This window comes from Condylostylus longicornis, unplaced genomic scaffold (assembly GCF_029603195.1).
Source record: "Condylostylus longicornis isolate FDR11 unplaced genomic scaffold, ASM2960319v2 ptg000048l, whole genome shotgun sequence".
NCBI classification, from domain to species: domain Eukaryota; kingdom Metazoa; phylum Arthropoda; class Insecta; order Diptera; family Dolichopodidae; genus Condylostylus; species Condylostylus longicornis.
This window is the reverse complement of record NW_026578017.1, coordinates 9,386,157-9,409,927: the sequence shown is the minus strand read 5'-3', so window position 1 is coordinate 9,409,927 and position 23,771 is coordinate 9,386,157. Positions and strand designations below refer to the sequence as shown.

The 23,771-nt window shown below is 25.4% G+C and overlaps 1 protein-coding gene across 1 annotated transcript in view; it reads right to left on the bottom strand.

Moving 5' to 3' along the window:
* LOC129610845 (uncharacterized protein DDB_G0283357) overlaps nt 1–23,771 on the bottom strand; it is a 255,592-nt gene that overhangs the window by 175,076 nt on the left and 56,745 nt on the right. The window contains exon 3 of the mRNA XM_055523599.1: nt 13,162–14,602. Within this exon, the coding sequence (XP_055379574.1) occupies nt 13,162–14,602 (1,441 nt within the window). The remainder of the gene's footprint in view (nt 1–13,161; nt 14,603–23,771) is intronic.

The window sequence follows — 23,771 nt, the reverse complement described above, 5'->3', positions numbered from 1 at the left end:
GACAAAGCACACATTTAATAAACATTGAAGAATCTCGTATTGGTACACCATACTTCTATTGCCTACACACAATATTAAAGGACAAGAATTTGAAAATGGAAATTTAAAAGAAAATTTTCTTCTATGATCAAAAAACAAAACACAAGAAAAGAAAACGAAAAAAAGAAAGAAAAAAGTAAAGGATATTCTGTTTTTAATAGAATATTCATTATTGGTTCTCCTAGAATTCTTTATTAATGAAATAGAAAATTTTAGTCACGAATCGGTTTCTATATACTTTTTCTTTTTACATATAGGAAAATACAAAAACATAAAAAATATTATTTATGTAATATACATATATATTGGGTAACACTTACCCATTTAAGTATATTGAAACTTTTTAGTTAGAATTCTTTAGTTTTACTTAGGAGACTCTTTAATAATTATTATCAACATTAAATATATTTACTTATACATCATAAGTGTGGTGAAAGATATCATTGTATTTTGATGATGTATAAATGAAAAAAATACCAAATAGTTCTAATTTTTTTTAAAAAAAATGTTAATGAATGTGCTAGAAATGATATAAAAATAAAAACAGTAATATCTTGAATTTCTCGGGTTGATTGTACATGTTTCAGTAAAATTATTATAGCTAGTTGCCTTCAAAATTCAATGAAACTCTAAATATTCTTTGTATTTCAATTCGAAAATGCATAAACTAAAAATAGCAGATAATGCAACAAGAAAAACGAAACTCCATTTTTTGTATATACATTTATATTAAATGTTCCTGAATTGGTATAGTCACTTAGGACATATAGTAATTTCTTTCAAAGCTTAACTAAATATAAGAGTCAAAGAAATGTGTAATTTCTATAAAAAACATTTAACATTTAAAACTCAAAATATTCTTTTAGTGCTTTCCAAATATGCAATTTCCACAACAAAGCAATCTTTCGAAATAAGTTATAAATTAAAAAATTCAAATTTCCATTGTATATACTTGGCTGGAAAGCAATTAAATGCAAAAGAAATGATATGAAAGCCTATATAACCAAAGAACAAGGCTCAAACAAGAATTCTGAATGTTTTTTGCAGTAACGTTTTGGTTTATTATCCAAGTTTATGAATAAATTTCTTTAATTTTTATTTTAATGTTTTCACATTATTTTTTTTTAATTAATTTCTTGCATTGAAGGTAGTTAACAGTTTCGATTATGGAAAAATAATCTTATTTTCTAACACCCACTCTGATTTAATCACATTCAATACCAAAATTTTATGTCAATTACATTTCCTAATTCCTTAATTCTCTGCACATGTTGTTATAGATTTATAAAGTATGAAATTCAATATTTTAATTTGTGAGTTTAATTATAAATAAATTTTAATGAATTGCAAAAATTTTGAAAAAAGAAAAAACTTTTTAAGAAATTCTTTTATTAACATACGACAATTTAAATAAAATTTTATAAAATAAAATAATAAGAGGAAAAAAATTTTTTTTCTTATTGAATTAAATTCAAAATTGAAAGAGAAAATTCTATGTGAAAATTTAATTAATGTATTCAGAACAAATGGAATAGTTTATGAAATTATCTGGATTATTTAAGGAATTGAAATAAATTTCAGTTTAAAAAATTTTTTATTTATTTTTTTGTTTTTACCAAAAATATTTCGAAGAAAATTGAAATTGAAAAAATTTCTGTGACAATGTTGAAAATTCTTTGAAGTTAAGAATAAACTTAATTTATACGAAATCGGTATATTCGAAATCTCATCCGACTTACAAAAACATTAATATATGCAAAACGTAATATAAATTAGTACAAATAATTAAGAAAGCTTACAAACAAATTGGTGCAGAATTAAAGAACTTATACAACAAACAAATTGAATACAACGACAGCGACCGCTATTCAACTGTAGTTTAAAAATCTTTTTTCGGAGTAGATAAATCTTTCTCAGGATAAGTAACCTCTAAAATCTCCTTTGTTTTAAATCGATTTTTCAAAATTTTGAATCATTCTCTTCCATTTATATATTAAAATTTCCATTTATTGTATTTTATTTCTGGGAAGTGTTCTATATTCTGGGGAATGTCTTCCAATTATAATATATATACACATTCATCTTAACTGAACTAGTTAATAATTCAACCGATACGTTGATTTATGTTCTCATTTTGAAGGTATGCACTTATTATGACTCGTATGAATAAAAAAGAAATAGAAAGAGAAGTCTCAGAAATGTTTAAAAATCAAACATCTGAAATTTTTGTCCATATTCAGTTATAATTTGAAAACGCATTAGGCTATATAAGTAGCTAATTTATGTAGCTGCAAAACAAGTCGAAATATAATTTAGTCATATCATAGAAATAGTAGAGAACAGATCTCTTATAGAGCCAACAATTAGGAAAAATTGTTCTTTGCTATATAAATTTATACAACGGCTGCAATACCACTTCAAAATTAATTCGGCCATAGTAATATATTGAAAGTTACGCAGACTAAAAAGTTTAAAATTTTTGATAAACAATTAACTGATAGTCTGCAGTTGAACAAGTATTATAGCTACTACTCGTAATCAACATAATTTGCAATTCACTCTCACCTCAAAAATTTTATAGGTTATAGGGCTTAAATTGATTGCAAGGATTGTAGATTGCAAAGAAAGGAGTAACAGTGCACCGCGATCAGAAAATATATAGATCTATTATGCCCCACAACTAGGTGTGGAGGCACATCCTCCTGATGAATAAGAGCAAATTTGAAGGCTCGGCAGACCGCCCTTCCGCCGGGGTGAGCACGTAGTTTCCAGTGCGTCCCTTCGCATGCGGAAGACGGCTCCGCATTCACCCCGGAAGGTGTGCCGAGAACTCCTCGTCTTTCCCGCGAAATCTACAAACACCTTCACTTTCTAGGCCCAGCCTGCTAAGGTGACCCCTAAGCCTACAATGTCCTTTCAAGATACCGATATTCTCACCTGATTCCTGCCGAACCAGAATAATTCTCAGAAGCTCTTTAGTCTGTCGAAACCCCAGAAGTCACCTCCAGTGCTTCAAATGCCGCCTCTTTATTATAGCGCTTAAGTTTCACTATAAAAAATTAAATAAAAGGATTAACATTCTATAGTAAAATATTAACAGAAAAAACATGAAATATTCCTAGGGATTTCTTCTTTTCTTTTTATTTAGAAATTTCAATTTTTCATTCACAACAAATTTCAAAATTTTTTCTTGTTGCCACAGACTCATAATATAAAGAAAAATTAAAGAAAAAATTTTCGAAAGATTTTTTTTTATTTTTCTTAAAAATAATAAAAAAATTTTTTACACAGATGGTAAAAAAATTTAATATGAACTTTAATCGGCCATAACATAGAAACACAAAAGCAATTAAATTATAAATTTTAATTTTAATTTTAATTATTATTCAAAAGCAATATTTAAAATTAATAACAGAAAAAGAGAAATAAAAAAAAAATTTTAATAAAAATTGAAATTAAATATTTTTTTTTAATTGTAAAAAATCAAAATCTTTATTATAAATTAAAATTCTTTTATTTTAATTTCTGACAACATAATCCATTTTTTCCCTATTTTCGAATTGAATTTTCTTTTTGAATTAAATGAAAAAAAAGAGAATTAAAATTTAATTATTATATAAAAGAATATTTCTATTATACGAGTATAAAATATTAAAATATTATTATACAATAATATAAAAGTGAATAAAAATTCACAAAATTATTTAGAAAATTTTTTATTTTCAACTTTACCAACCACCTGTTACCTAGAGACTGTTACCACACTAAAATATTATAGCAAGTAAATGTTCTTCTTTTTTTTGGTATGTTAAACACTTGGAAGAAATTGTTATTTTAATAATCAAATGATGTAACAAGTTAATATTATATATTCTAAGTTCTTTCAAGAATATCACTACCCTCTCCCACCCGTACTCTATCATACTTCTACCAAAAAATAAAAATATTTTTTATATTTTCAATCTCATACTTTTGTTTCAAAATCGTTCAAATGTAGAGACAAAAAAGAACAATATAAAATCAAACAGTTATTCGTTCATTTAAATTCACTATTCAACATTGAAATATTTTAGGTATTCAACAATCCTGACTGACATTATGATTTTTTGATTCTGCTAAATGGTGTCTGTACATTTTACTTCGTAACTCCAAGTATGTACGTTTAATACAAGATGTAAGAGTTTAACATTTGGTGAAATAATAAACTTGGTATAAAATTGGTAAAAAAATTTAGCAAAAAAGCAAATAAATTTCAATATTAAAATTAAGAAAAAAACACTTAAAATCTCAACGACAACAATTTAAAAAAAAAAACAATCTTTGTCAAAGCTAAAAACATTTTTGAGCTTTTCAGTATTGGTGCTACATTACCGAGCATTCAACTTATCACATAAATATTGGAATTATTTTTGAAATGTTTTAAAATTAATTTTAGAATTTAATTTTAATTTTTTTTAACTAAATTTTTTGATTGCCTTTTATTTCTTATAAAAATTTCAGTAGTCTTCATCAGATTTTTTGTTTGTATATCAATTTGAACCAATTAAAATTGCAATAAAATAGGAGCTAAAATGTGATTTTGGTTCTATTATTTACTTTATAAGTTGAATATTTCTATGAAATACGACTCGATTGAAATTATTTTACAATCGTTGCAATAAGTTCTGACAAACAAAATGAAACTAATTAAGAATTTAGGATTTAAATGGCTGATTTAGTTGTTTATTTCATTTTTTATGAAAGCAAAATATTTATTTAAATCACTTTGCGCCTACATTTTATGCACCAAGTATGTATGCAATATTCTTTTTTAATTATTCAATTAAGTATATTGCAGCGTCCGAAAATACCTTAATTTTTAATAAATTGACAAACTTTCAGCCCACTATTTGTATTACACTTAACCAAATTAAATATTAGTTTGTAACACAAAAATCTATTGATTAATTGAAATATTAAATGGGTTCTTCCATTGAAAGCAGTTCAAAATTTTAAAAGAATATGTAGATGGTACTAAAATACATAAGTGTAAATTTTAATTGACATAACGGTAATTCGATCCAAACTAAAAAAAGATTATTTTAATGTTTTAAGCTTTATTTCACTTTTTTTGACTATCACAAATTTTGAAAAAAAAACTACACAACTACTTACAAACGAACCAAACTTTTCCGCGTTTTCCTCCAAATCTCTTTCAGATAAAAATGAATTAACACGGGAACAAAAATAAAAATAACATCAGGTAGCCAGGCGAAAAACATTTATTTTTTTCACGATCAAAAAGCTAAAAAATCGAAGTGATTTTGTTGCTGGATACGAAAAACTCAAAACCACCCAGTTGATAAAGTCGAAACAATGTAATCAAAAATAAATAAGAAAAAAAAAATTTTTTTTTTTAATTTTTTTGTTTTTCTTTCTTTTCTTTTTTACTTACTTAATTTATTTCTTCCGCCATCTTTATGAGTCGATTTGATATAATTAAAAAAATTTAAAGATCAGAAAAATGGAAAATTTTCATCACTTTTAAAGTTAAGCCAAACAAAAGAAAAAGAAAGCAAAACAAAAAAAAAAAAAAACCAAAAATTTTGAAAATTTTCCAGGACGTTACTTTGAAGAATTTTACAACTCATAAACTACTCTCGCGTATACTAAACAACAAAAATAAATAAAAGGAAAAAAATGTTGAAAAAAAAAAAAACTCGACCAGGATTTTTTTTTTCTTCCGTTTCTTGTTCTGTCATGCTTTTATGAAATTTTTGTGTACAAACCGCTCAAACCCAACACCGAGATTGAATATTAAGGTTAAGAAAATTGTTTTTTTAGGTGGCCGAAGAACTGATTTATGTACATTGAATTTTACTTTAAATATAATGAAAAATTTCATCTTTTGTTGCATTTTATATAATATATAAATCATTGTTGATACAAACAAACACACAAGCACATCATAATATTATATTTTAATTTAGATCACATGAATTTTCTAGCGAAAAAAAACAATTTAATCCCTATCTAGTGAAAATTTTCCAAGCATTACATGCGATAATCATGTTTTCATTTCTTCTTATATTTTTCATATAAAAAAAATTCTCTGAAACTAGACAGCTTCAATAAAATAAATAAAATCAGTGGAAAAAAGAAAGGATAAATTTCTAAGATAAAAGAAAACAAAAACAACAAGAAAAAAAAATTTTTGTTACTTTTTCTCTTTTTACTTTTGTAAACGTTATTGTTATTGCTGCTATCAGCCAAGGTAAAGAGATTGGAGAGGAAAAAATGACAGACTATTGTTATGCGATATTCAAAAATTATAGGAAAAAGTTGTACAACAGAATTTTTGTCTGAAAATATTATACTTTGTGCACTACTGTAAAGCGTCTATACTGAAAAATATTTTGGTGTTCGTATACCTTAAGATAAAATCATCCTTTTTTTGAAGAAAATATTATAAAGGTATGGTGAATAATAGAAAGCAAGTAAATTTTACAAGAATATGAAAAATAAAAAACAAACAAAAAAAATGAAGAAAACTTTGCGTTTTTCTTTTATTTAAAAATCAGATTAGGAGAGAGAAAAATCAATTTAAACTTATACAAAAATTGAAAAGTTTAAATTAGTACATTTTTTGTTCATTAGCAGGACAGTCGCACACAGTTTATCTGGTAGAGAGGGTCAAACTTTTATACAGAAACTTCAATAATTTAATTTATGCTTTTCTTGAAATGGGTTTTTTTTGTTAATATAAATTTGCGTTTTTTTTTTCTAAAATTAGATGGAAGAGTTCATTACTTCAGAAAATATACCTAAATTCAATGACTGGGAATCGTCAATTTTGCGTTTTTCTTGGGGATTATTAAGAAATTTTTGTAACTTATTTTAATAATACGGGGAGTAGAATTAAGAAATGGCAAAATAGTAATGAATTAAGTAATCACTATATAAAATACTGAATGTGCTAGATAATAATATAAGAGAGGCATGGGAGAGTTAAGAACAGGAAAGAAACAAATATGGGAACGAATAATTCAATACTATATTGAATAGATATTTAAAATCATATAATAAAATATTTTTGAAATTGACTAATACCATGCAAAGAAATGAAGCCCTACAAAATAAGGGAGAATAACAATGATTTTTCATTCTTTTCCATAAAGGTTATTAGGATGAATTGGTTTTTTGTACACGTTAAAATTATTCGATAAAAGTGAAAACGAACTAATGAGCTTCTAATCACAAATTTTGATTTTATGAGAATAACTAAGCTCTAGAAAATTGATTAGAATATGCTATATAAAAAATAAAAAAATCTGATATGGTCAGCACATAACCGACCGCATTGTGTATTGTCTAGTTAAATGAAAGTGTTACAGAATATTATAAAAATGTCTGTTAAATACTTCTTTCCAATTTTTGGAACATTAGTAAGCTTATAGTTAACATACCCAGTAAAATGTAAATTTGGCTCTTAGTAAAATTTCGCTTTGTGCTACCTGAATTCCCTGAAATGCTCGCCAGTTAGTTTCGGTAACAACCAGAACTCAAATATCAAATTTCAAGAAATTCCATCAATTTGTTCCGTAGATATGGTGAAAAATGTAAAATCGGCCCGCAGATCAGTTTTCGAGTCCTGATCTTTCCAAAAAACTTACATGTTCATTGTTTTAATACGAGGAATTTAAATATTAAATTTCAATGAAATCGGTCAATTATTTCTCTTTATATACACAAAAATGTATATTTCTCCCGTATAGTAAACGTCCAGTTGCTGATGCCTGATTTCCTCCAAAACATAGGAATTTTTGCGGGCGGTCGAGCTTAGCCTATATATAAAATTTTAAGTAAATCGGTTGAATATTTTTTTTAAAATGTTCAAAAATGTAAAACAGGCCCGCTAAAAAGTGCAGTTCCCGAGGCCTGAGATATACCAAAAGTTGATCAATCCGTGCCATGGTGGAAATAAACTTACATATAAAATTTCATCAAAATCGGTTCAGCCGATCTTGAGATACACGCGTGCACACACAGACCGACAGACCGACAGACGGACAGACCGACAGACCGACAGACCGACAGACCGACGGACCGACAGGTTGCTAAAAATAGTTCACTTACACTTCCCTACCATGGAGAAGTGCATTCCCACCGAAAACTCGATATGCAAAATTTGTTGCCATCACATAACCTACCTATTGTTTACACAATACGGTCGGTAATAATAATGTGTAGAATTTTTACTACAAGAATTCTTGCAGAAAAAGTCTAACTCTATATTTGAGAGAAATTTTGCATTTTTCTATATTAGAAAGTAAACTAATACCGTAAAATAGAAAAAAAATTTGTAATAAATAATTTTCAATTAAGTATCAAATGAATTGCCTTGACCAAAACTATCACAAAATAACTGATATGATTAACTATCACAAAAATCAACACTGCATGAAAATGCACTATATATGCAGCTATAAGATTGCCAAGCAAAATTGTAGTCATTTAATAGGGAAGGAAAAGGTAATGACGAAGGGTGAGTAAGAGTTAGTTTACTTGAAATCTTATTAACAGATAAGAGTTATTTTATACTCTTCTCTTAATAGGTAACTGAGTCGGTTATCTGTTCATCTGTTCATCTGAAAAATCGTAATAAGTCAGGTTAGAGTTAATATACGAGATCGAGGGAAATATTTAACTTAATATAGGAAATTATTGTTCTTTTTATTACTTGAACTTTTGACTTTTGTACATTCATTAAACGCATTTAGCTTTACTTTTTTAATAATACTTGTAGTAAATAAATACGAAACTGCAATTTTTGTAAAATATGGTTCTTTCCCAACCAATTTGGTAATTTTTTTAGAAAAAAGAATACGAATTTTTGAACCGAACTTTTGTACTAATATACATATGCAAAAAACGGGGAAAAATGTCTGTTTTTGCATATGTATATTAATTTTTGTCAAGAAAACTTTCTCTTCATAAAAGAAAAAAATCAGGTTGAACGTTCACTACAAAACACAACCTAAAACCTCAATACCTGAAATGAATTTTTGAAATTTGCAATTTATGTAAGTGTGCACGAAATATAAAATTATAATATAATTACATTTTCAATTTAATTCACCAAAAATTATATGAGTTGTAATGCTTTCAAATTGACCTTTCTGAAAACAAACCAATTTTTAACCTCTTCGTTTACTATTCAAGAAATTTGAAAAGAAAAAGGTAAATTCAGTGACATGCTATAAATTTTTTTTGCAGGCAGCATTGTAGAAAAATGTTTTTAAGAATATTTTTCAAAAGCTTTTCCTTTAACCATCATTCACTCAATAGCTGCATGCTAATTGCACTATTCATTTTCCAAGCTAAAACTGTTATTTTGTATAAAGCCTTTCTTTTCATTCTTCGATTTGTTATTTGATTTTTCTCGATTTTAAATTAAATTTTAATGAAGAAACTTTACATTTTTAATTAACTTCAATTTTAATTAAAAAAAAAAATATATTTAGAAAAAAATAATAATTTTTCTATTAGAATTCCTGGAAAAAAAATTGATTTTTTTGTTAAGGAAATTATTAAAATAGAAACAAAATAACGACAAAATTTACGATAATGCAAAAGTTTTTAATCTTAAATTAAATTTTTTATTACTCTTCCCACTTAATTCTTTGTTAAGATATTCATTGCCATTCTAGTAATTTGTCTTCTAAGTCATTTTTCTTTTATATTTAAAAAAAATTTTCTTTAGTTTTTGTCCAATAGCCTTAAAATTACTCTGTATAATTATTATCATGAAAAAATGCTGTGTGAAAATATAATTGTACTAAAGACGACGGCTGGCCTTCCTCATAAGTGCTTCTTTTTCGCTCTAGTAAACTTCAGCTTAATCCAATTCAATTTTCAGTAAAGAGCATTTAGTTTTTGCCTCTGTTAACGGAAAAGATACAAAAAAATTCTGCAATTTCCTTTTTATTCAATTTTCCCTTATTTTTTTTTTTTTTAATATTTTTTTTTCTTCATTTTTTTTTCTTTTGTGTAGACAACAAAGTTTTGAATCTAAGATAGGCGCGCGTGGTGTAAAAACTTTAAAAGTTAAAAATTTCAAAGAAAAAAAAAGAAATTGAAACAAGGAGTGGAAATTGTGGATGCACTCCCACGTTGTTGGTGTTCATCAAAAAAAATTTTCTTTGAAAATTTTTTTTTTGCATTTTGGAAAATTACGATATCATTTTTCATATTTCTTTTTTTTTACTATTGTAAAATTTTTTTTTCATTTCTTCTTTGTAAATTCTCATTTTCTCTTCATAAATTCTCATTATACTTATTACTCTTAAATTCTAATTATAATAAATTAGAGAGATAAAAAAATCACTTTGAAAAATTGCATAATAAATTCTCAGAATGCGTCTGGTAAGCTAAGTGTAATTATTTTATGAACTTAATTAAACGTTCTTAAAATATTTAAGATGGTCATTCATAAAATTTCAGAATAATGAAATATGGTTACATACTACCACACTTCGATTTTAGGAACAATTATTTCTGCAAAAAAAATTATTGTTTTTATCATGTAATATCAATGTAAACTCAATATTTCAAGCGTCTAATTTTGATTCATTTTTCAATCAAAAGTTAAAATTGAATATCTTTTTCCAAAGGTTTTTTTTCTTAAAATTTTTTGCAACGCAGTTAAAACAAGACCCTAAAAGTAGGCAATTTTGTGTTAAAATCAAATCTATTTAAAAATTATTAAAATTTTGATTAATGCTAGTTTAGTAGTTATCTTTTTACATAAAAATGGTAAACTAATAAGTCAATCATAATTTAAAAACCTTTTGTTAAAAATTACAAATGCCGGAAATTAATTAAAAATTTATCCGAATTTTCTATAGAGAAATTTTGAACAAGAAGGACATGCGAAGGATTTTGTAATAAATGTATGGTATATAATTTTATTCAAGTATACCAACAATGTCAACTCAAAGAACTCGTAAATAATACAATTTTCAAACTCTTCTAAATATTCTAGAAAAATGCATTCAAAAAAAGTGCTCAGTAATTGTTAAAAAGTTTGGAATATCAAATGTCAAGAGTATAATTTCTATAATATTAAATTTAATACTGCACTTTTTTATCATAATACTGTTCTAGTTCTTAATTATAACTTTTAATTAAATAATTCAAATCAAACAACAAATTAGCTTAACCTAATTTGAACTGTCAAAATTAAAAAAAGATTTATTTTGCAAAACTTATGCAATGACTTTTTAAATTTAAAAAAAAAAAGAAACCTAGAAATTATTAAAACAAAAAAAATATCCTTGCTACATAGTTCTATATATATAGAACTAAAGGAACTAAATAAGAAATACTTCCACCATATTTAGAAAAAAAAACTCGAAAAAAATGCAACAGCCAACAGAAAAAAAAAACTTGAAATTACCGTGCAGAAAAAGAAAAAAAAAACAAAATGATTAAAAAATTTTTCACCTGTTCCTTTTTTCATTATTTTTTTAAAGTAATCAACAATCGTTCAGGGTTTTCTACAAAAAAAACTTCTGTGTTTTTACTCTTTTCATTTTCGATTTTATTATAGTCTTTTTCTTCTCTAGTTTTTCAGTTTGTTTCCACTTTAATGATAAATAATTAATAATTAAAGTTTAAACCACTCTTTAAAAATTTCATAATGTTTTCGTCTTTTATTTTGAGAACAAAATTTGTATAAGTGTATTTGTATAACAGTTTACGCCATTACTTGAAAATAGATTCCATTAAAAATAGAAATTTCCACTTAAGTTGAATGCATTTCATGGTCTTATTTTATGTATGATTGTGTATGAAAATACTGCTATGGCGGCTACTCTGCAAGCCCAGGTTTTACAACATGTTAGAAAAAAATAATTTTTTTTCTGTTTTGTGTAAAGTAATAAAATTAAATTCTTTATACATAGATTAGTAGATTCGTAAATTGGAACGGGTCAACTTGGAGGGACCAGGTCACTGCAGCTTCAAAGACTTATGTTACATCCCACCACTTATAAAACACCAGCTAGATTTATAATTTTTATTTAATTACAGAGTCGTCCTACACTAAATTCGATTTGTTTTGTAAGAGTCAAACGCACAAATCGCCGCCTAACTATTCGAGAATAGTTTTGTTCACTTATTCCCTACGAATGACTCCGCCAAACCTCTCTGTATATTCGTTATACATATTCTGAAATATTTTTGTATAAGTCAAAAATTTTTTTTTACATGATTACCACCGATATTTGTGAAACTGTATTTTGAAAGTTTGTGAAGCAGTAAACTCCAACTTAACGAAAAATTACAATAAAGGCAATATAAAAATCTTGAGCAAGATCTAAATGGAACTGTTAAATAATGCTCCTGAAGTGAACAGTATGTACAATATTTGTATTCCTATTGAACAACATGAGTTTGAATTTTAACTTCATTATTGCTTTGAAAATAAAAGAACTTTGAAATTGCTAATGAAATGGGCTCACAAATTTTAAAAAATTATTTTAACTACCCAAAATACAATAAAAGTTCGCTATGTGTGTTGTTACTATTTAATTTTCCTCCATATAAAAAACAACACTCTCCATTGCACTTAAATACAAAATTTTTGTTACGTAACTTTGAACAGCAATATCTGTCCTGAAAATGAATAAATACTCGTAATAATCCACGTAATGCCCTCAAATACTTTAAAAATCTCATGGAAAAACAGCATTGATTTGACATAATTGTAAATGAATTCAAACCTTCATAATCTCGAGAACATAAAAATCTAGACCAAATACATTTAAAGTTAAAAATTTTTGGTTATGAATTATGTCACAAACTTAACTTTCATTTATATTTTCTTAAGAAAGTGGAAAAAAAATCTTATCTTTTGCGCTTTTTAATACTTTCTTCAAATTTAAGGGAAAAAATTTAAAGTATTCTAACGTTAGTGTCAAAACATACTAACAAAATTGGTACCTCGCTTGCCTTCTCTTCCATCTGACAAGTGGATAAATAAATTTAAAATTATATTGCTCCTGTACATACACCGTATATACCCATATAGATAAAAGTATTATAACAAAAAAATGCAAATTACGTAAAATTAAAACTTACCAAGAAACCCTTAAGGATTCTGTTGAATTTATATCTTTTAAAGTTGATATTGATGAAGAAACTGGAACTGAATTTCTTTGTTGTAAATTTATGTCAGCAGCATTTGTTTCATCTGGTGTTAATGATAACGACTCGCTATTACTAATACTATTACTGATGCTACTAACACTATTACTAATACTATTTCTGCTACTGCTTACAATGTCGATATTTTTAGAAAACTTTTCTTTTATAACACTTTCATCATTAATAACAGAAATATTACTATTTCTTTGTATAGAATTTTTGTTACTGTTCATTTCATTATTACTGACGATACTATCATCATCATTGAAAGTAACTGGAGGAACGTAAGAGGCAATTGTTGATGTATAAGTATTACTGCCTTTAGCAATGCTATTATAATTATTGTCATTATTTTTGTAAAGAATTTTTGAAACTTCAGAATCTTTATCACTAAAAGTATCATCATCATTATCATCACCATCATTATCATCATCGTCATCACCATTATCATCATTGTTAATGTTATCATCATCAATATTATTATCTTTATTATTAATATTATTATGATAATCATCATTTGACATAATTTTTGATTCAGAATTATATTTTAATGTTGATGTTTGTGAATTTTGCTGTTGTTGTTCTTGTTGTTGCATCACAGTATTTTGTTTTTGTAGTAATTCATTTTGATATGTATCTGAATTAAATTGTCTTAAATTTAGTTTATTATTATTAACGTCATCGTAAATTGACATATCTTGTTTTGAATAATAATCATTGCTATCACTATATTGTAAATTATTTAAATCAATAATCGATATTGATGGTATTGATGGTGCACTTGTTGTTGTTGTAGTTGTGGCTGATGTTGTTGCTGTTGTTGTTATTGAAAATAATTTAGTTTTTGATTTTGTTTTTAGTCCAGTTGATGATGATGATATTTTAATATTTCCTGATGTTATACTACCGGGTGTTTTTGATATTGATTTTGTAATTGATTTTTTTTGTGGTGAATTTTTTATTATTGAATGCTGCTGGGACAATGGATTTTGTTTTGTTTTTATAGATGATTGCTGTTGTTGTTTATTTGTTAAACTTGTTCCAGGTACTTTAACTGAATTTTGTTTAATAATTTTACTATCGTCTGAACTATATGATATGTTATCGTCATTAAATTGATTATTTGATTTATAGTCTTGTGATTGGTGTGATAATTGTTGACTCAAATTAATATTATTTTTAATATTTTCATATGAATTATCAGTATCTTCAATACCATTAGAGTTTTCACTATTTAAATCAATATAATTACTATTAAAATTATTATTTATATTACTATTACTCTCTAATTTAGCGCTAAATGAAACACCTTTTTGATATAATATATCTTCTTCAGATCTTAAGCTGCCATCTTGTAAATATGTATTATTTAATTCTGAAAATTAAAAAAAAATTATTTAAATATAGTCGAAATTTATACATTAAATTATTAAATAATTTGTTTAATAATTTTAAATTAATTTTCCAACAAATATTAGATAAGATTTTTAAGTACAACTATAAATTTTTAATTATGAACTCGCAGAAATAAATATGTATATACTATAGGAAATTGTAATGGTTAATATATTCTTCTGCAGTACACTCCAATGGTTCCAATGCAACAATATCAAAATTTAATGCCATTGATAAGTTTGTAATTTTGCTCAATTTCATATTTTATTTCTAATTTCAAGAACAAAGGACCATTCCATGAAATACGATGCAGATTCTACGAAATACGGGGAAAAACACAAACTGGATGCGGTTTATACTCAAGGTAGTATTATCCGACCGAATTCATTGAAAAATGAGGCTGGAAATCACATTATAGTTAAGAAAGATTTTTATCAAACAATAATCAGTAATACTTTTTGGTTTCAACAGGATAACAAGATACTGTAACAATTACAATTGACTTATCGAATCAAAAATCTTTCAATTAACCTTTTTTTTGTGAAATTGATTTAAATTAAGGTCTTGCCATTTAATATCTGTTCATTTCCTTTCAGACCTAAGAAGCCAATAATTTATAAATTTTCAATAAGTCAATTTTGTTATAGACCGGTGTTGTTCGTATTATTCGTGAGCTTATATGGAAAATAGTTTTCAAAATAATTTATTTGCTAAAGTTTTTTTTTCGATTCAAATTAAAACAAGTAAAAACGTTTCAGTCGGTATAAACCGATTGAATTATACCCTGCACCTTTCGTTATTGTGTAGCAATTACTCGAACCTGTGAAGTCATTCTATAGAAACTTCACGGATATGTCTGACCTATAATTGGACATCCGACTGCCAAGTTTCATGAATATGACTTTATAATTCTTCCAAATAATTAAAATTAGCTTTTGGAGTTGTATGGCAAGTACCTGAACCTGTCAAACAATTCCATCAAAACTTCACAAATATATCTGATCTATAATCGGACACACAACTGCCAAGTTTCATGAATCTGACTTTATTATTTTTCCAAAAATTTAGAATAAGCTTTTAGACTTGTATGGGACCTACTCGAACCTGTAAAGCAATTCCACCAAAACTTCAGAAATATATCTGACCTATAACTCGACACACAACTGCCAAGTTTCATGAATCTGACTTTATTATTTTTCCAAATATTTAAAATTAGCTTCTAGATTTGTATGGCAGGTACCCGAACCTGTCAAGCAATTCCTCTAAAACTTCACAAATATATCTGATCTATAAATGGACATCCAACTGCCAAGTTTCATGAATCTGACTTTATTATTTTTCCAAATATTTAAAATTAGCTTCTGGAGTTGTATGGCAGGTACCCGAACCTATAAAGCAATTCCTCTAAAACTTCAGAAGTATATTTGACCTATAATTGGACACATGATTGCCAAGTTTCATGTATCTGACTTTATTATTTTGCTGAATATAAAAAATTTGCTGTTGGAGTTGTATGGCAGCCACCCGAACCGGTGCAGCTATCCCATTATAATTTTTAAATGTGTAGAATATAATTGGACACATGTATACAAAATTTTATATTTATAGCTTTATTAGTTTTTGAAATATTTAAAATAAACTCTTTGAGTTGTATGGCAGCTACCCGAACCCGTTGTCCGAATTAGTCCAATAACAATAGGGCTCGTCCTTGGCACAAAAGAAAAAACTTGTGAAAGTTTGGTGTCGATTGCATTATTCGTTTTTGAGTTATCGTGCGATCGGACGGACGGACGGACGGACGGACGGACGGACGGACGGACGGACGGACGGACAGACGGACATGTCTAAATCGACGCAGAATTTTACGCTGAGCAAGAATATATATATATGTCCATACCGCAGATGACTCCTTCAAGTAGTTACAAACTCCATACCAAAGTTAATATACCCTTCACGAAGTGCAGGGTATAAAAACACCCTTTACGGAAAAATTTAAAATTTACACAGTCATCATTGCAAAAGGGCTTAATTTACTTTAGATGAAAACTGCACTTTAGTTTTAGACTCTAATGCAATTTGCCTCTATTATATTAAAAATAAACTTAATTTTTTCATGAAATACTGAAGTTTTTTTGACCAAAAATACTTTTTGTAAAGCCAAAATTTTTAACTTATTTAAATAAAGTAAGTTATATAAAAATTTTTTGATGAATTTTTTAAATTTCTTTCAAAACAAGTAATAAGCAAGTAACAGAGTATATTAAATAATAATCACTCAAATTTCTAAAAATAAAAATAGGAAAAAAAAACTCAAAAATTATGTTGCTACAAATGCAAGTTAATAAAATTTTGGGTTTTTTTTTTAATTTTAAATGGTTTTGCATTGGTAACATAAATAAACTCTTGAAATTATTTTAAATCTAAAGTATTTTGGTATTTTACTAAGTTTATTAAAAAAAAACCTAAAATAAATTTCCAAATGGATGCAATTAAAAAAAGTTATTAAATAATTTCTCAATTTTCATGTTATCTACCTTTTCTGTCCCGTTTTGTTTTTTTTCAAACAAAAAATTTTCCTCTAATGGCAGTAATTATTTTCAATTATATCTGTCTGTATGTCACTGAACCTCGCTTTGCAGTATCACTATGATACAAACCATTTTCACTAATACTAATGTAAAAGTATCTTTATAATTATAGTCTCAGGTTTGAAATATTATAAAATTGAATACAATTGCACCTAAAACAAATGATGATGGTACAAAAATGGTAACAAAACAATTCGAGTAAGAGTTTAAAGAATAGACCGCACAACAAAAAGTAATTGAAAACTTTTTTCTCTTCATTGTTTTACAAACTACAATAAAGTACCTTTTATCTCTTTCTGTTTTCATTCTCTCTCTATTGACGTATATCTTTACCTTTCTGATTAATTTCAATTTTATATTTCGGCTCACCTTCTTCAATTTCCCCGCAAAATATAAATCATTCGCAAAATGCATGCAATCTTTTAAAAAATTATTTGTATACAGAGACATTCCTAAATAACATTTTTAAATTGTACATAAATGCAAATTGCTAGATAAATATGAATTCCGAGTCAAATAAATTCGGATCAAATCACTGAAATAATAATACGTATCGTGAAAAATTTATTGCATAATTTTAGAGAAGAGAAAAAGAATTAATATAAAAGAGAGAGAAAGAATTAAATATAGAATAATAGAGAAGAAAAGAATTAAAATATTGGTCGAATTCGACAGCTAATTGAGAAAATGAAGATAATTATATTTATAAAAAAAAATTAAGATTTATAAAAAAAATATTTACTGTTAGTTTTTATTGTTATAGCAGTTGGAAATATTATATTCCAATTTCATCAAACTTGGGCTATAACTAGTCAAAAATAAAAATCTTGCTTTTAAGTGGCGACAGCAAGGAAGGGCAGGAGAAATGGAAAGAATTTTCTCTATTACGAAAAAAAACATTTATTAATTTTTAAAAAGTGCTCAAATCTTAGATTTCTGCAAGGTACTGCATAAAACAGCCTTAAGATGACGGTTAGACATTTTCAAATACAAATATTTGATTTGATATTTGATTTCTCTGGGTAATGGAATTTCAAAAAAATTTGTGATTTCAAAATACAATAAATTGTCAAAATATATCATTTTTGAGGGACTGCTTCTGTCCTTTAGTTAGCCTTTTTCACCGTCTAGACGTCTATTTACTGACGTTATGTTTTTTTTATGAGAAACCTATTTATCAAGAGAATTTTTTACCTACTTACCACACCTGCAAGAAAAGACACAAAAAAAAATTTTGACAAAGCAGAGTTTGTTTTTCATTTCATTTGCAATCTGATGTACAGATTTCTTGAAACAAGAATCTTACAAAAACAACAACATTATTCCGAAGTTAAACAAGCTTAATAATTATTTTCAAATATTTCAACTTCTCTATATTAATTGGGCCTATTTTAAGTTTCTTTTCACTCCTATATTGCACAGTTGATTGGATTACGTGAATTTTTCATTTTGAAATAAAAATTATTTTTAATTCTTTGAAAAAGCAAACCTTATTTCTGGACTGTTTTAAAATTAAAACTCAATCTAAATATACACAAATGATATCATAGAAATTGTATATGAAAAATTTTTATTAAAATAATTAAATTTCAAAAATGTTAATGGCAGTCTTATAGGTTAAATTTTGCAAAATTAAAACTTTTTTATTGTAAGTAAATAATTATGAGAACTACTGTACTACAACATTATACATAGACATTATTGTAGTGGCATACATACGTACTTTATATATATTGAAATACATTTGTAAAATTTATATAGAATTGAAAAATGAACTCAACAAGTTTTCCAAACTTTTCTTTTTTTTTCTTTTTGTTTATTTTTCATTATTTAATTTTTTATTTTTATTATTTTCTGCCTTTATAATTTTGAAAAATGGAAAACAATTTTCCCATAAAAAAAAAAACAAGAAAAACAAAGCCATTATCCTGATGCATAATTATAAATTCATATTATTCTCATTTAGATATTAAATGAGAAGGAGTGAAAGACATAGAATGGGAGAGAGACAGAGCGTGAGAGAGAAGGAGAGAGTAGAGGAAAGTCCTTTGACTATGGGTAGATGACTTGCTTTGTTTGTTTTCCTTTTCTAGTAATTTTTTTTGTCTTTTCTTCTTCTTTTGTTTTTAATTGTTTTTCTCATTTTATTTTTTTTATTATCATTATTATTTCTATTAACAATTATTTTTCTATTCATTACTTTAATCAAAAGAAATCAAAAAGAAAAAAAAAGAGCCTCAATAAAATATGATTTATGTGAATTGTTATTCCTTTTCTTAGTTTTGTAATTAACATAAATTGGACCCTTACAATATTATCTGATCTTAATTTCTCCTCCTCAGTATAATACTTACGTAAGTTTTAAAATAACAAAATTAAAGTATCTTAATGTTATATAAAAAAATATAGAATTTTCGTATAATATAGGCATAAATTTTAATTATTGAATTTTTAATACTGACAATTTGTAAAGTTATGAAATTTTGAAAACTGTAATATGAACTTTAAATTATTTGAATTTAATACTTAAAAATTTGGGTCCGGTGATTATTGCTATAAAAGTGTTACGATCAAATGCATTAATAAAAATATTTTAATGGTCAATCAATTATTTCAATATTTGTCAATGAATTAATGGTATGTAATCTATTACAATATTTGTTCATACAAAAAATATGTACTTAACTTAATGAAGCGCAGTAAAGATTCTAAAACGTCCCGGTTTTTGAAATCGAGTAAAAGTGCTTAGTAGCTTTATTGTTCACAAATAATGCATTAAAATAAAAACTTTTTCATATAATAAAAAAAAAAATTTTTGTGCAAATTAAAATCGATTTTGAATTACCTTATATTTTTTTTTCTTGACTACATGAAAAAGTGTGCTCTTAGATCGATAAGCGCAAGTGATTAATGAAATCTAACGAAATGAGATAAATTTGCCCAAAACGAATATTGCTAAATTACACACAAATTATTTAATGTCTTTTGTTCATATATGTGGTTATAAAAATCTTAAACAACATGTCATGCGTTACCGTAAATCAAATATAACAAAAATTTAAATTACCAAACAATCACAACTGTTTCAATGCAAAAGTGATTTTCCTAGATTTTGTTTTTAAATTCAAAGCTCTAATACATAATCATATTTTAAATTTAATAACACAAAGCATAGAGCTACACTGTAATTCTAAAAGGAGTTTTTTTTTTCAATGAATTCTTAAATCCTGTTTTATATAACTCCTCAACCATTTTCATTCACTATATATATATTTTAATTTTTCACAACTCTATGTAATCATATATTTGAATACTTTCAGAGTATCCTTACCATAAATCTACTTTAGTGCAGCATTTTAATAAAAAAAGACTTAAAAAAAAAATGTTGTTTTAAATTAACTTGTGCACATAGTAGGTATAAGTATATAGAGAATTATTCAATTTTGTTCAGTTGAATGTGACTTTAATGTTGTAGTTTCATGTAAATTTACTTCCCTTCCTGATGTTGTTGATAATATGACATCCTATTAATTTTCGCCTATACACAAATTAATTCACTGCTTTAAACACTTTATTCTAAGCATCCAAAAAGAGGAAAAAAAAAATTTTATAACGAAATATGAATTACCCAAGTATCATTATTATTATAGAAGTAATAAGAGCAGGGTATACTACTAATGGCATCAACAAAATCAAAAATAAGTATGACACTAAAGTGTTGATGCTTTTTGATCCTTTGCATGAATAGAGAAATTTTGTTTACTTAATTTTTTTTTTCCTTCCTATTTTTTTTTTTATTTTATTGTGTGTTTGTATTCCAGATTTACTATAAAAGGAAAAGGAGGATACTGCTTCAACAACGACACAAAGGATTAGTGGTAATTATTATTTCTGCTCCTTCTTTTTTTTCAATTATGATGCACTTTTGTGTACAGCACAAAAAAAAACTTTTAGTTGCAAGAGTATAGTTGAAAAGTCAATCATCTTGTTTATAATGTTATTTTTTCATAAGTTTTCCTATTAAGTTCGATAAAAGTTGTTAATTTATTTGCAAGCTACTCTGTTATACTATGTTAATTAAAATGATTAAAGTTGTAGAATGGTAGAGTTGGTATAAAGAGAGGATTAATCAGTGTACATCAGTATGAACAGTAAATTGTTTAACACAAAGTATAAAATGAATTTTAATTGTATTTTATGGTTGGTTTAAGGTACATGAACACATTAAACTGCAGATGAGATTTTCTTATTCGAATAATTAAAACACTTAATCTCCCATATTGTAATAGAAACATACTGTAAAAAATTACAATTTATTTTTGAAATTAAAGAGTGTGCAAAAATAAAATTTAATTACAAATTAAATTAATGTGGTATGTAATTATGGTAATTAAAGTAGTATGGTAGAAGAAGATTTAAATTTCGAAATTTCTAAATTCAAAAAGTAATTGTGGGTGTTGATAAATTGCTATAATGGTAGGATAATTACAATTTGAATACTATTATAAAGGCTTACAATTATTTTGTTCTAGAAATTTTCTACTAGATTTCCTATTTGTAAATTTATTATTACTTTTGTTCTTAAGTACCATAAATTATTTAATATTTGTGTATCTTATAAAAATAATATTCTAAATAAACAGTAAGAAAGTAAAAATTTAATACCCTTTTTAACTTGTGATTGCGTTGTTTCGCACTAATATATCGATTTTGTATTGGTGCATAGTGTTAATGTAAATTAACTTTATCTTAATCAAAAGCAGTAGCTTTTTGAAAAAGCAAAAGCTGAAGGTATTGTTTTCAAGACCTTCACCATAATTTTTTCTTTATTATAAAATTAGCAGATTAAATAAATAATTTTTAAAATTTCCCGGATTAAAAAAGTTTATTTAGATTCGTTCTGTACTATAATTAAGTAAAAGTAGTATACTACATAATAAGATAAATTTAGAATCAAAATGTTTCATGAATTTTCGATTCACTGTTATCAGATTTGTATATTATTTTAACAATATCCAACACAAACACAGGTTTGAAAGCCTCACTTGAATTGTGCGTTGAATTTAATTTATAAATAATTTATAAATAATTACCATACTACTTTAATTCCACCAGCATTAAGAAATATATTGACATTTTTTGTGCCCCTAGATATATGCAATATTGTGATATATGGAATAATAAAATAATTTCATTAGAAAACTTATGAAAATTTTTAAAAGATATTAAAAAAAAACTAGCTTAACAAAATTTTCAAATGGCATGCCATTAAGTTTTAAATTATTTGAATACACATTTTCTGATATTATGTTTATTCTTTTATAATTATCATGCATTTAAGTCTAATTATTGTATACAAAATAAATACTATTATACTCATTACCAGCTATCATGATTATAAAAATGTTTCAGAAAACTTACATAATATTTTTGAATTTATTAAAATTAATTAAATTATTTAAAAACAGTATATGCAGGACGTTCCGTACAAAAAGCAAACAAACTATAATATTGACATAACAATAGAATTTTTTCTAATTATTTAGATAATTCTTTAAATAATCATCATTACCTTTGCTCAAATAAAATATTTTTTATTATATTCAACAATGAAGTTTTGTTGCAATTTACAACCACATATACATAATCATTTTTCTCTATCTAAATGATCATTATTTTTCATCTAAAAAGTATTCACATATTTAAAATAATATTTTCCCAAAATAGTTGCTTTGTTTCTAATTAAAATATAAAGTAAAACTAAAATAAAATTTAAAAAATGTAATTTAATCAAAATTTTTAATTCAAAACGTAGTTAAAAAATACAAAAGCAGGTGTACAATAGGTACTCAATCCAATTTTTTAATTCTACAAGTGAAAACAATAATAATTTTTATGTATTATTTTTATAAAGACAATTTAATATTTAAAAATAATTAAAATATTAAAATCTTTTCAACTTTTACAAAAACAACAATAATAAAATTAAACAACTTTTGACAATATTACATGTCGTTTATTATAGCTAACCATTCTAAGTTATTTAGGAAATTTTATTAAACCATTACAGTATCTTTTGCATTATCTTTTAAGGGAATTATTTAGAAAAATTATTACTTTATGTAATGTATAAATATTTATAGTATAAAGTAGTATGAAATGTCATATGCTTGTGAAAATTGTTTTTTATATTATTTAACAATTATTTGTTTTTCATATGAAAATTATTTAGTATAATAATTATTCAAAATGAAATTGATATATGCACATATAACCGTAAAAGAATGGAATTCATTTGAAAAACTAACTACCAAGTACTAATAAATAAATATATTTTCAATGTATGCAACTAAATAAATTGAAACCTGGGACAGACAGAGTAAATTCAACTAAAATCTTCAAATGGTTATGTTCTAAGAATGTTATGTTTCTAAGAAATATCATTCTAACTATTTGATGAAATTTCTAACCTACATATTTGCAATAATAATAATATTATTGGGAAAAATATTTCTCACATAATATTCTTATATTCTTTTAAATTACATTTAAACTTAATTC